The 12,143-nt window shown below is 37.8% G+C and overlaps 1 protein-coding gene across 1 annotated transcript in view; it reads right to left on the bottom strand.

Annotated features, from left to right (window-relative positions):
* The window catches only part of LOC139934683 (uncharacterized), a 15,919-nt gene extending 3,776 nt beyond the window's left edge, over positions 1 to 12,143 (bottom strand). Inside the window, exons 1-9 of the mRNA XM_071929038.1 lie at positions 12,006 to 12,143; positions 9,403 to 9,488; positions 8,840 to 9,002; positions 7,743 to 7,971; positions 6,623 to 6,765; positions 5,236 to 5,542; positions 3,835 to 4,218; positions 2,887 to 3,020; positions 754 to 898 (exon numbers count right to left, since the gene is read on the bottom strand). Coding sequence (XP_071785139.1) covers positions 770 to 898; positions 2,887 to 3,020; positions 3,835 to 4,218; positions 5,236 to 5,542; positions 6,623 to 6,765; positions 7,743 to 7,971; positions 8,840 to 8,983 — 1,470 coding nt within the window. The 5' untranslated portion in view covers positions 8,984 to 9,002; positions 9,403 to 9,488; positions 12,006 to 12,143 and the 3' untranslated portion in view covers positions 754 to 769. The remainder of the gene's footprint in view (positions 1 to 753; positions 899 to 2,886; positions 3,021 to 3,834; positions 4,219 to 5,235; positions 5,543 to 6,622; positions 6,766 to 7,742; positions 7,972 to 8,839; positions 9,003 to 9,402; positions 9,489 to 12,005) is intronic.

The following is a 12,143-nucleotide window of genomic DNA, read 5'->3' as shown; positions in this document are numbered from 1 at the left end:
CATGTACGTGCACTATATAAAACTTCAATATTATTATTATTAAAAAACAAAGTAATATTCTCTATCCCGATGCAAATTTCCATCTATTTATCTGTGTCAAATCTTGCAACTGTGAGTGTTCTTGAATTACAGAGATATCTCTTCTCTTTTTAAGCTGCAATTGTAACAGTTGTTAGTTTTTGCAAACTGTTTGTGAAGAATTTAAAATCTTTTGGAATTAAAGATTAATTGGAGATTGTTATCAAGGAAACAAATCAATGCCATTACATTTTATACTTAGGTATAGGTACACATTGCAGTGGCTGCAACAACCCATAGTATCAATTATATACATGTAACTGACATACAGATCCTTGTCATTTGATTGGTGGAACATACTTCACGTGACATTCACTATTACTCCCATCCCGTCGGCGATCAAAAAGACCTATTCGCCCATGGGGAATGCCATTTCCCATTCAACAGTTTAAAAATACATCAAATGACAAGGATATATGTCAGTTATATAAAACAAATATTGAGTGGCTTTAATTCGTGGAACAGAAGGAATATTAACGCTGGGTAAAATTTGGACTGCCGAGTGAAATGGAACAGTCAAAATTTTACCTTGCGATAATATTCCTCTCATTCCACTCTGAGCCACTCAATATTTGTATATTAGGCACGATGTGTGTTCAGACTGGTGACATATTAGCACTTAATTCATTATTTCTATCTATGATATATGTGCCCATCATTTCTCACATTACTAACCTGATATGTTGGTGGGTTAGTTGGTGTTACTGGGCCATGTAGGATGACGTCTTCTATTAAAGTAGGAGCTAATGCTGGCTGATTTGAGATTAGGCGGAGGTGTTTTATCCATTAGAAGGAATGTTGGATCTTCAAAGGTTGGTATCTACAATCAACAAAACATTGACTTGATCAAATCATAACAACTTCACAATAATAATAACAGTAATTGACTTATTAATACCATTAATTGCTAACATCTCAATTTTGAAAAGGTGGTTGATTTGTGATTTGGATGAACAAAAACATTACAGAACACTCTTTAAATTTTCCACCGCGCTGTACTATACAAACTATGTCCTCATAACAATCAACTTTATATACTTGACATGCTTAGAGACACTGGACATTTTTGGTTATTGTCAAACCAGTCTTCTCACTTGGTGTATCTCAACATTATGCACCAAGGTAACAAACCTGCGAAAACTTGAACTCAATAAGTCGTCGAAGTTGCAAGATCACATGAAGTTGTGTGCTTTCAGATGCTTGATTTCAGGACCTCAAAATCTAACTCTGAGGTCTCGAAATCAAATTCAAACATTTCAGTGGAAAATTACTTCTCAAAGACTACGCTTCTTCAGAGGGAGCCTTTTCTCACAAAGTTTTATTCTATCAACAGCTCTCCATTGCAGGTTAACCAAGTAGGTTTTTCATGCTAAAAATTATTTTGAGCAATTACCAATAATGTCAAGTGCCTTTAAAGCCATTGGACACTTTTGGAACAGAAAACAAAATAAAAGTTCACAGATTTACAAATAACTTTACAGGGTTTGCAGAAGGTAATGGTGAAAGACTTCTCTTGAAATATTGTTCCATGAAATGCAAAAAGTGGGTGCGTTCGATTAGCTTCCCTGGGTTGACCCCGGTGTGTGGCGTATTTTTTTCCAGGACGAACGTGTGCGGATAATTACCCTGGTTGACCCACGGAAGCTAAAAGAACGCACCCTTTGTAATCGGTTTTTCAATATTCTCTCGTGACCAAGATGGCCGATCGATCTCAAACTTATAGGTTTGTCAGTTTATGTATGGTGGATTACATAAAGTGCTTACACTACCAGCAACTTTTTTGCTAGCAAAACCAATTCTGTAGTGTTCCTTTAACAGCTTGTAAATTATTAATTTTAGTCAATAAATAAAAGCTTGGCCAGGTTTGGTGTTTAAATCACATGGCAATATTGAAATGACAATAAGCCTCATGTGAAGTCATCCATTTAGCGTTTCATGGTCAGAAATCTGCCGCTACGAATGAAATCACAGGGACACAAGTTTTTCTTGTATAGCAGCATACCTTCTACTCTATTTTTCTGCACAGTTGGGCTCCGTAGTGTTTTGATTTCTTGCTTGGTATAAGTGGATGCCAGGGGAACCAGACGAAAAGGGGCCCAATATGCGGCTTCAGTACACGCGATCAATAGGAAAATTATTTGGCTGAAGCCTAGCTGGTCATCAAACTTGTTTCTTTGGTTTGTTATTGGTATAAACTGCTCCTCAGAAACCAGGAGTACTGTTGCCATTAGTATGGTTAAGCTTTACTCTTAGCAAGTTGGTTAATCTCATCTCTTAGCAAGTTGGTTGTCTTTACCGTACACTGCCGTACACATATCAGCAATTCGAATGCACCTACAGTCCAAGTCTTTAGTATGTTTAACTTCCATATTCCTGACTTGCTACAATGATGAATTAGAGTCAGTGGACACTATTGGTAATTACTTAAAATAATTACTACCATAAAACCTTTCTTGATTAGGAGTAATGGGGAGTGGTTGATGGTATAAAACATTGTGAGAAACAGCTCCCTCTGAAGTGCCGTAGTGTTAGAGAAAGAAGTAATTTTCCACGAATTTGATTTTAAGTCCTCAGATTTAGAATTTAACGTCTCAAAATCAACCATCTGATAAGCACACAACTTCATGTGACCATGGTGCGACAAGGGTGTTTTTTCTTTCATTATTATCTCGCAACTTCGACGACCTATGAGCTCAAATTTTCACAGGTTTGTTATTTTATGCATATGTTGAGATACACCAACTGTTGAGGCTAGTCTTTGACAATTCTCAATAGTGTCCATTGTCTATAAGATATAATGACACTTACTCTGACAATGTAGTGAATATCACTATGTGGAATGGTATGCTGTAAAGCAGCTGGCATTACTCTACACAGCGGTGAGCTCCAACACTTGAGAAGAAAGTCACGAGTGTACTGATGGACAACTGGACTTCTGCTACCTGCAAACAAATATAATCAATAGTAGCAGCAGTCAATATAAAGACATCATAGCTATGGAAGTTTGCTCGATTTGTTATAAGATGCTATGTCAGATTTTTTGGCCGATTTGACCCCAACATTAAGGTATTTTGATGGGGGTCGAGAAAGTTACAAGCTTTCATTTGAACCATTGCTCGAAAAAGTCTGCCAATATTAGTAGCAGTACTATAAAGTGCTCAAAATTAGTTTTTGTCAGGATCAATTTTGATGTGTTTTATAAGAAACGTTTTAAAATTTTGTCATGGTTTCTGACCATTAAAAGTAAAAGTTAAACTTTTTTTGGTTAGAGCGGGTGATAATCTTTGAAATACCATTCACTCAAAAAAATATATTTTTTAATATTTGGGGCCAGAAATCTGACAACGCATCTTTAAATATAACCTGATCAGTGCAATGATTAATATTCAGACTGTTTACGGGGAAAACTTGAAAACACTGTAGAAAAACCAACAATCGTAAATACCAAAGTTTATCCATTCTTATCGGTCAAAAAAGGAGATCACAAAGCCATGTTTAAAATTAACAAAACAGAAAAGTTGTAGAGATGTTTTTAACTAAAAGAGTCCATCATGAATTGGAATAAACATAATAGTGACTCGGTCTTCAACAGTTGTTTATAACCTTGCAGGGTCGTGGCCGAACGACAAAGGACCACGTCTTGATCCTTATCACACAGCCACAACCCTAGTTAGTTTTAAATGGCCGTATAGGACGAGGCACTATTCCTATAGTCACACTTAATTTGATTTGATGGAATTTGATTGATGGTCTTACTTGAAGATCCACCTGATAGATGACGAGTTCGCGCAGAGACTGTATCCACTGGGCTGATGGTTCTGAATAGGGTACTCTTGATACTGGCTTTAACTGGAGATGAAGCATCTTCAAATTGATTGCCATCTTCATCACCAGAAGGCAATGCTAGGCAGTCTTGTTTCTCCCTCTCAGTTGGAGACAGAGTAAGATAAGTACAATCACCTCCAGCTTCTACTCTGCAATGGGAGGTTGCATCAGGAGACTCTTCATGGATGACAGGGAGTGGTCTTGTGACATCTGGTGAGTAGGTAACAGCATCCCAGAAACCAGTGGAGCTGGGACTGTCTAGTTTGAAGCCATCACATGTCTTGGGTGGACTTTGAGTTGTTTTATGACTGGGAGCTATTAAAAACAGTACACATGTAGGTCAGGTCAATTCATTTCACTTCTCTTACTCGAGTAAAATAATAATAATTATGCATAGCCTTGAAATGGAAGGTAATCACTCTTAAAAACAGCATTCGACAGTACGAAGCACTTTGAGAATCATTTCTTGTTAAAGTAATGTGGTTATGAAAAATACAGCAGTTGCTTTTCCCCAAAAATTTAATTTGAGAAGTGTTACTGACAGTAACACAGATTTGTTTTCTTCCAATATTACCAGATTACAGATTATTCTTCCTGCGTGGTCATAGTCCATCCTGATTTTTCAGCAATATCTCAAAAATGGGATAAATTTTCACAGGTGAGTTAAAGCCATTGGACACTTTCGGAACAGAAAAAAAACAAGCTCACCGATTTACAAATAACTTACAGGGTTTACAGAAGGTAATGGTGCAAGACTTTTCTTGAAATATTATTCCATGAAATGCTTTACTTTTTGAGAAAACATAAAAACAACATCAATTCTCGATATCGAGAATTACAGATTTATTTTAAACACATGTCATGACACGGCGAAACGAGCGGAAACAAGGGAGGGTTTTCCCGTTATTTTCTCCCGACTCCGATGACCGATTGAGCCTTAATTTTCACAGGTTTGTTATTTTATATAGAAGTTGTAATACACGAAGTGTGGATCTTGGACATTACTGTTTACCGAAAGTGTCCAATGGCTTTAAGTTGTATACATTTATATAGGATTACAAAAAATCAAACGGTTCAAAAAACCAAAGGCCTCCTTTCCCTTCAATAGTATGCTACTAAGCGCTACAGTATTTATCTTGTAAGGTTTACACTGACAACACCAGATCTTCAGTCTGGTGCACTAGACCACTCGGTCATGACACTTCATACCAAAACAAACTTAACACTCTGGGTCTACACCTTTCATAACAAAGTATATATTTACTTAACCATTTTTAAATAAAATTTTCTCAAAAATTACTTTCATTATGTGTTATCTTTGAAATGACCTACCTGGCTGATTTAGTGGCTTAGCACCAGGTTGAAGCAGTGGCTGACTTCGCGGCTTAGCACCAAGATGATGCAGTGGCTTTACATCAGGTTGGAGCATTGGGTGACTTTGTGTCTTAGCAACAGGTTGAAGCAGTGGTTTAGTATCTGTCTTCCTATCTGTGGAATGAAGTTCAGTTCTGATGTCCACATTACAAGCTAACTTGCTTTGTGCACACTCTGTATGGCTCTTTTCCACAGTTGCTTTTATCTCTGTAGAGCTGACTACTGTCTTTGAGGTTCCAGTATCCGATGTATGGATAGATGCCGTCTAAATGAAAAGAAAGGTTTTATGCTCTAAGTAAAATATCAATGTTACCACAAATTTTAGTTTCTATGACATTTTCCCACTTTGAAAAAGTTCCAATCCTCATAGAATATGATTAGATGTCAGACAATGAAGTCACCATCATGTTTCATTTAACTTTAGCTTATAGAGGGCAATGTTGTACATGTAGTCGAGTCCAAACCTTCAGGGCCAAGGTAGAGCCCCAGTTCTGGGTCTCCACGGCCGAACCCCAATCATTTGATGCAAAGGTGGAGGCCACAGTGTCCGAGGCCGAGGTCAATGCAATAACCACGTAAGAAAAAAGAAAAATTTACACAAAGGTGGTATTTTTAAATGGTGTTATTGCATCAAAGCAAATACTTTTACTCTCCCGACTGTTGCACTTGTGAAATCTATCTGTTCATTGTGGTTTGGTTTGAGTTGTTTAGATACAGGTCATCAACATTCAACAATTCAAAGGAAAATTCTGGCAGTGATGGCTTTTGATGGGATTTTCCATTGTCCTCATGCATTTTAATGAGGCTGAATGTAAATATACCTCATTCATAAATACCCCAGACAGTTTCTCCACCCCGATTGGTGGAGAACGCGTCACAAGGGTGTGCATAAACCTTTTGTTAATGACCAGTAAAGTGTTAATTCATGTACGTGATACACAACCTTGCGCCTGTTCTTATAAGACAGTTTCTTCATTCCTATTGGTCGAGAGCAACGGCTGAAACAGTTGTGCCACATCACGCGATCTGCGCGACGCCCACAGCATTCCCTTATAAGGAGTTATTTAGGCGAGGGCAGCGGAGGGCTATACCATTTCATAGCTGGAGGGGTGTTGTATTGAAAGAAATCATTTAACAATTATAATTTTTGCATTTATTTTACTTTGTTACCAACAAGTGATGATGTTTTTGACCGAAAAGGTATTTATGAACGGGAATCAAAGTGTGTTGAATCGGTTTTCAACAAGTGGTTTAAAACCACCGAGGCCTGGTTCTTTATAGTTTAACCTTGACTTCGTCTCGGTAAATTATCAAAAACCAGGCCTCACGCTCATAAAATACTGACCTTTTGTTTATCAGTTCTTTGTTCCACATCCCAATGTCTTGCTCTTAACTCAATAACTTTCAATAGTTGCATCCTGGTTGTGGGTCGCTTCTTTGGGTCTAAGGCTAGGATTCGAATGGTCTGGAAGATTCTGTCTATTTCAGCTGTAATAAAATGCATATTAGCTTATAAATATTATCAATAAAAAAAAGCTATGTATTAGCAATGGTAAATAGTTGTGTGTGCATTTAATAATAATGATAATAGTAGTAGTGGCTTCTTACATAGCGCTCAGGTCTGTCACGCTCATGCCGCTTCAACATTATTACCCTTGTCACTGGGCCTCTCTGTTTTTATTTATATACAGTTTACTTTATTTTAAATATACCTGTTGTATTCCTTTAAATTTTGATATACACTTTTTTGTAATTCAGCCAGTAGGCTGCCATGAGCAGTTTTTTAATAAACCATAATAATAATAAAATATAATAATAATAAAAATTAAATCATTCCTTAAACCATCTCACCTCCCTGGGGAGTATACAGCCTGTGCTGCTCAATATCTAAGACATTCACATTTAGGACAAGATTGTGAGTCAATAATGAACACAAAATTGTTTGAATTACACTGATCAGACAGTGTATCAACACTTCACACTGTTATTTTAATCACCATATGATGGTGGCAAGCATAGTTCAAATATAAGTAATTGAAATTGAATGATTAGGAGTTTGGATTGGTCAAGGTAAATGAGAATCAACAATTACTACTTGTCTAATTACACAGCATGACTGGTCAGACTACTGACGTTTATCATGCTGCCTCCATCTTGGTGTTCCTCGTATCGATTAATGAATAATAATAACCACTTTCTCCAGAAGACGATCAGAGCATACTGTTCGAAACATCGAGATGAAACCAACGGTTCTTTTCAGAACCACCCCAACTCTCTAGAGATAGTCATTACATTGTGTTACCGCAAACCTTTCTGTTTCCACCATGCAAAGTTTCAAATCCTACTTAATAACCTTTTTGCGAATAGGAACCAGACTATTTTGTTTTCCCAGCCTCGGTTTGGTAACATTGATATCAATGGGAGAAATTTGAGATGGCTGCACCATGATAAAGGTCTATACTTACTTTTGACATGTTTGTCCAGTTCTTTGCCAGAAGCCTTGAGAAGAAAGCATAGATTGGCCACAGCAAACTCAAAATGTCGAGGATTAGCAACATTTAATGATGCATGGCAGTCTTGTACAGACTTCCACAAGCTACCTGTATCTTTAAAATGAAATGTCTTAGAAGGTGGTGAAGTGGTTGGCTTGGATTGCTTTAGGTTGGCATTCATCGTCTCTTCATCCTCCATGTGCTTCAGAAGAAAAACAACAAATAAAACATTTTCATGGACAAAAACTCTTTAATGACACAAGACACTACTGGTAATTGTCAAAGACCAGTATTTTGGTGTATCTCAACATATGCATAAAATAACAAACCTGTGAAAATTGAGCTCAATTGGTCGTCAAAGTTGCGAGATAATAACAAAAGAAAAAACACCCATGTCACACGAAGTTGTGTGCTTTCAGATGCTTGATTTCGAGACCTCAAATTCTAAATCTGAGGTCTCGAAATCAAATTCGTAGAAAATTAATTCTTTCTAAAAAACTATGTCACTTCATCAGAGGGAGCTGTTTCTCACATTGTCAATACTATCAACCTCTCCCCATTATTGTCACCAAGTAAGGTTTTATGCTAATAATTATTTTGAGTAATTACCAATAGTGTCAACTGCCTTTAACACAATATATTATTCATATTGTTAGGCTCTATTTACAGAATGGGAACTTCATGTGATCCTTATGGATGTAGCATGGTTTTTTTTATTATTTTCTTGCACCATCATATGCAGTTGTTTACTATAGTCAAAAAACATAACATCAAAATGTTGAAGTTAAAGAACCCCTGATGCAATTTTATCCAAGGTACATTATTCCTATAGTGTAGAATGCTTTGCTGAAACGATTTGGTGGCACATGCATTTAAGTAAGATGTGACATTCTTGTCAGCCTGGAATTTCATCTTTAAACACGTAGAAAGATCCATTTACATTTTGCAAAGGGCACTTTCATTGACAAAGTCTATGGACAACTATTGAAGGGCACCAAGGCCAGCCAAGACCAGGGGCAATGCAGCCTAGATGTCTGTCAATCCTAGATGTTCCTGTACAGTAAACCTACCTGTTCTAGAGATTTACCAATGCCATGTAGCTTCCTTGGGCTTTTAGGACCTAGAGACCCTGGGATGATGTTGGGTCCTTTGCCTGTCATTAAACGAGCTGAGAATCCATTATTGCAAACAGGTGAGGTGTCATAACCTGCCATATCTGGTAAACGGTGATACCTGAAGACAAAACAGACAAGACATGGTTCCTATTAGGACCTGAAAAGCATTACATTCATGTCTCGCATTCAAATGATGAATAATACAAACAGAAAAATTTGCCGATAGTGCAGGAATGGTATGCACAACATGCTGATCGTGTACAAATATTTTGTGCAATTTTGCAAGCTTTTTTTCAAATTGTTTTTCATAGTTTAGGATTGGTTTTGACACCCGGACACATAAGAGCCTAAATGCTTGTGCTTTGCTTCCATTTTCATGTTTGTAAATATCGCTCCGTGCCCTTGAAAAAAAATTCTGTTTGGCCTTGGTGCCCTTTCCTTTGGCCTTGGTGCCCTTCAAAGTGGCCTTCCCCTAAAAATGACAAAAAAAACTCCAGACCTTGAACGAGATAACGTACCTGTCGCAATAGGTTATCACCCACGTACTGTAATGGATTGAATATCTTTGCAGACGTTGTCAACACTTTTGCACTCCTCAGTTTTTCTACACACAAAAAATAAAAAAAAAAATAAACATTTAAACAAATCAAGCAACAATTTCCTACTTCTGAGACAGCATGCAACTTTGTAGTTTTCCATTACACTGAATGGCCCCCGACATAACCTCCCCAAAAAATAGAAAAGGGCAAAAGTTGTCAAAGTATACTATTCTTGTGCTGTATGAAATAAAATACTTTCTCAACATTAAACCTACAAACATTCACAGGCTTTTTTCCTTTCTTTCTTTTTGAGTACCTATGAGTGAGTCAAACTGCACATAAACATTCTGGTAAACCCAGCATCGCCTAAAATGCGCTTGAGACTTACTGGAGACTTGTCTAGCAAAATGACACAACCCAAAATTCCCACGAGTTAACTGACCTTGCATATTCCTGGTGGGAAAAAAGTACTCCAGGGAATTACAAAATTGGGATAGTGAGAACGATTGCTGGTGTGGCATTGGGGTTAATTACTATCAGGATTTCCCGGGGAGTTTATTTCCCAGGAATTGCCTCTGCTGAACAGTGCTTGAAACTAGTATGAGTGTAGTATTCAAGCACAGAAGCCAAACAACTGTCAACTACCACTGAGCATGCACTGAGGAAGGAAACTACCGATTAGCCAGTGTTACTGGGATGCCGGATTACCACCTACTTATCTCCCCAAAATAAACGAAGGCATGCTTGATTAACAATAAACAACCCACTAAAGAGAAAACCACTTGCTCTAGTGTATTTGTTTATGCTACAGGCATGTATAATGTAGAAATAGACTCTACCTCCCATGCTATAGGGCAATGCTATTTTCACTTTGCAAAGGGCTATGAGTATGGGAATTTATTTATAAAGGGCACAAGTCCAATACCAAAGGCAATAGTAGAAGCCATGACTTCATTATTCTAAGCCTGCATTTTTTTTTTGCAAGTTCTGCCACACAATTTACAGTTTTTTAAAGAAAACCTTTCTCTGGATGGCTGGCTATATATCCCTTCCTAAATTATGTTTGTTTTAAAAGCAATCCTCAAGTTAACAGTGTGAGGAGCAGGTCTACAATACAGTGTAAGATACACTGCCTGGTAATGACTACATGTAGGTTTTGACTGCTGCCCATTGTAAATCTACTCTACAGCGGCAGTAAACACAACCTGCTCACAATGATTGCCATTAAATAATATTAAATTTTGCACATATATGACACAATCTCTCCCTGCCAAACAAAATGAAACAACGGCCAAAATGTAGCCAGGGTCCCTTGCTACAAAATTTAGGGGCCTGGATTGGTTATCTGTTATCACCAAGCGTGACTGATTTTGTGAGCTTTCACACTGCAAAAAACCCACAGTGTAATATGAGAGTGGTATGACGAATTGGTAATCCTGATCACCTCAGTTGGACAAGAGAGCACCCAATGGGCAATATCACCTATGACATCATTCAACAAACAAGGGTTCCTTCAACATGATGATGTAGCCCAGTTCCTTGGTCAAAACCAGACTTTAGCCCTTTTCACACTGCCAAAGTGTAGCCAGGGTCCCTTGCTACAAAATTTACGAGCCTGGATTGTTTATTTGTTATCACCATGTGTGACTGATTTTGTGAGCTTTCCCACTGCAAAGTTAAAAAACGAACAACCCTTGTGCGACATGAGAGTGATATGACCATTTGGTAATCCTGATCAACTTGATTGGACAAGATAGCACCAACAATAGCACGCCCTGTATGGGCATTTTCACCTAGGACGTCGTTCAATAAACAAGGATTCCTTTCATTTTTGTTGTAGGTCCGTGCCTCCGGCAAAATGTAGCAATGTTGGATAAGATTTGACAAGGGACCCTGGACACTCCAAGGTGCATTTTGTTAAATCTTACAACCATACTACAATTTAGCCAGGGACAAATTTTTCAAGTGATAATACAAGGGCAGGCTGACAAAATGTAGCAATGTTGGACAAGATTTGACAAGGGACCCTGGACACTCAAAAAATGATTGTCCTTTCACACGAGGTGCATTTTGTAAAATCTTACAACCATGCTACAATTTAGCAAGGGACCCTTGCTAAATTGATCTCGTGAAGGGGCTTAACTTACTATAGCAGAAAATAAATTTGAAATAATTGTTTGTTCATTATATCTTGAGTTGCTAAAATCAATTCTAGTTTTGGACACAAATATATCGTAAAATTTTTCCCCATCTATTATTAGTACCTCCATGCCTGGACTAAATATTGCTCCATGCCTTATTGACTCCGCTTGTGGGGCTAGTTCACCACATTACACTAGCACGAACGTACCGTGGCCTCCATGATGACAGGAACACTAGTCTAGCTTCTACCTCCATGCTTAATACACACACACACACTTACAGTTTGTTACCTCTGCTATTTTCGGCTAAATTAATGCTTCCCTCGTCACGAGTTCCATGAAATGTGGGAAAGTATGTCAGTGGTGTTTTATTTGAAATGAGATTTAAACGTGTTGTATGGATAGAATAATAGAGTAAGAAATCCAGAAAGTTTTACTTACCTCACTAGACTTTATACGGCAATCGTTTTCACGTGTGTTTTTTGTAAGAAGATGGCTAATACAACAACGTTGCGAGCGAGCGAAGTGGTGGTCAACTAACTGGCCGTAGTTTTGCACATGGTTATTGCACACGTACAC

This window comes from Asterias amurensis, chromosome 3 (genome assembly GCF_032118995.1).
Source record: "Asterias amurensis chromosome 3, ASM3211899v1".
In the NCBI taxonomy this organism is placed as follows: Eukaryota; Metazoa; Echinodermata; class Asteroidea; order Forcipulatida; family Asteriidae; genus Asterias; species Asterias amurensis.
The sequence above is the reverse complement of the archived record's forward strand: the minus strand, read 5'-3'. Positions and strand labels throughout refer to the sequence as shown.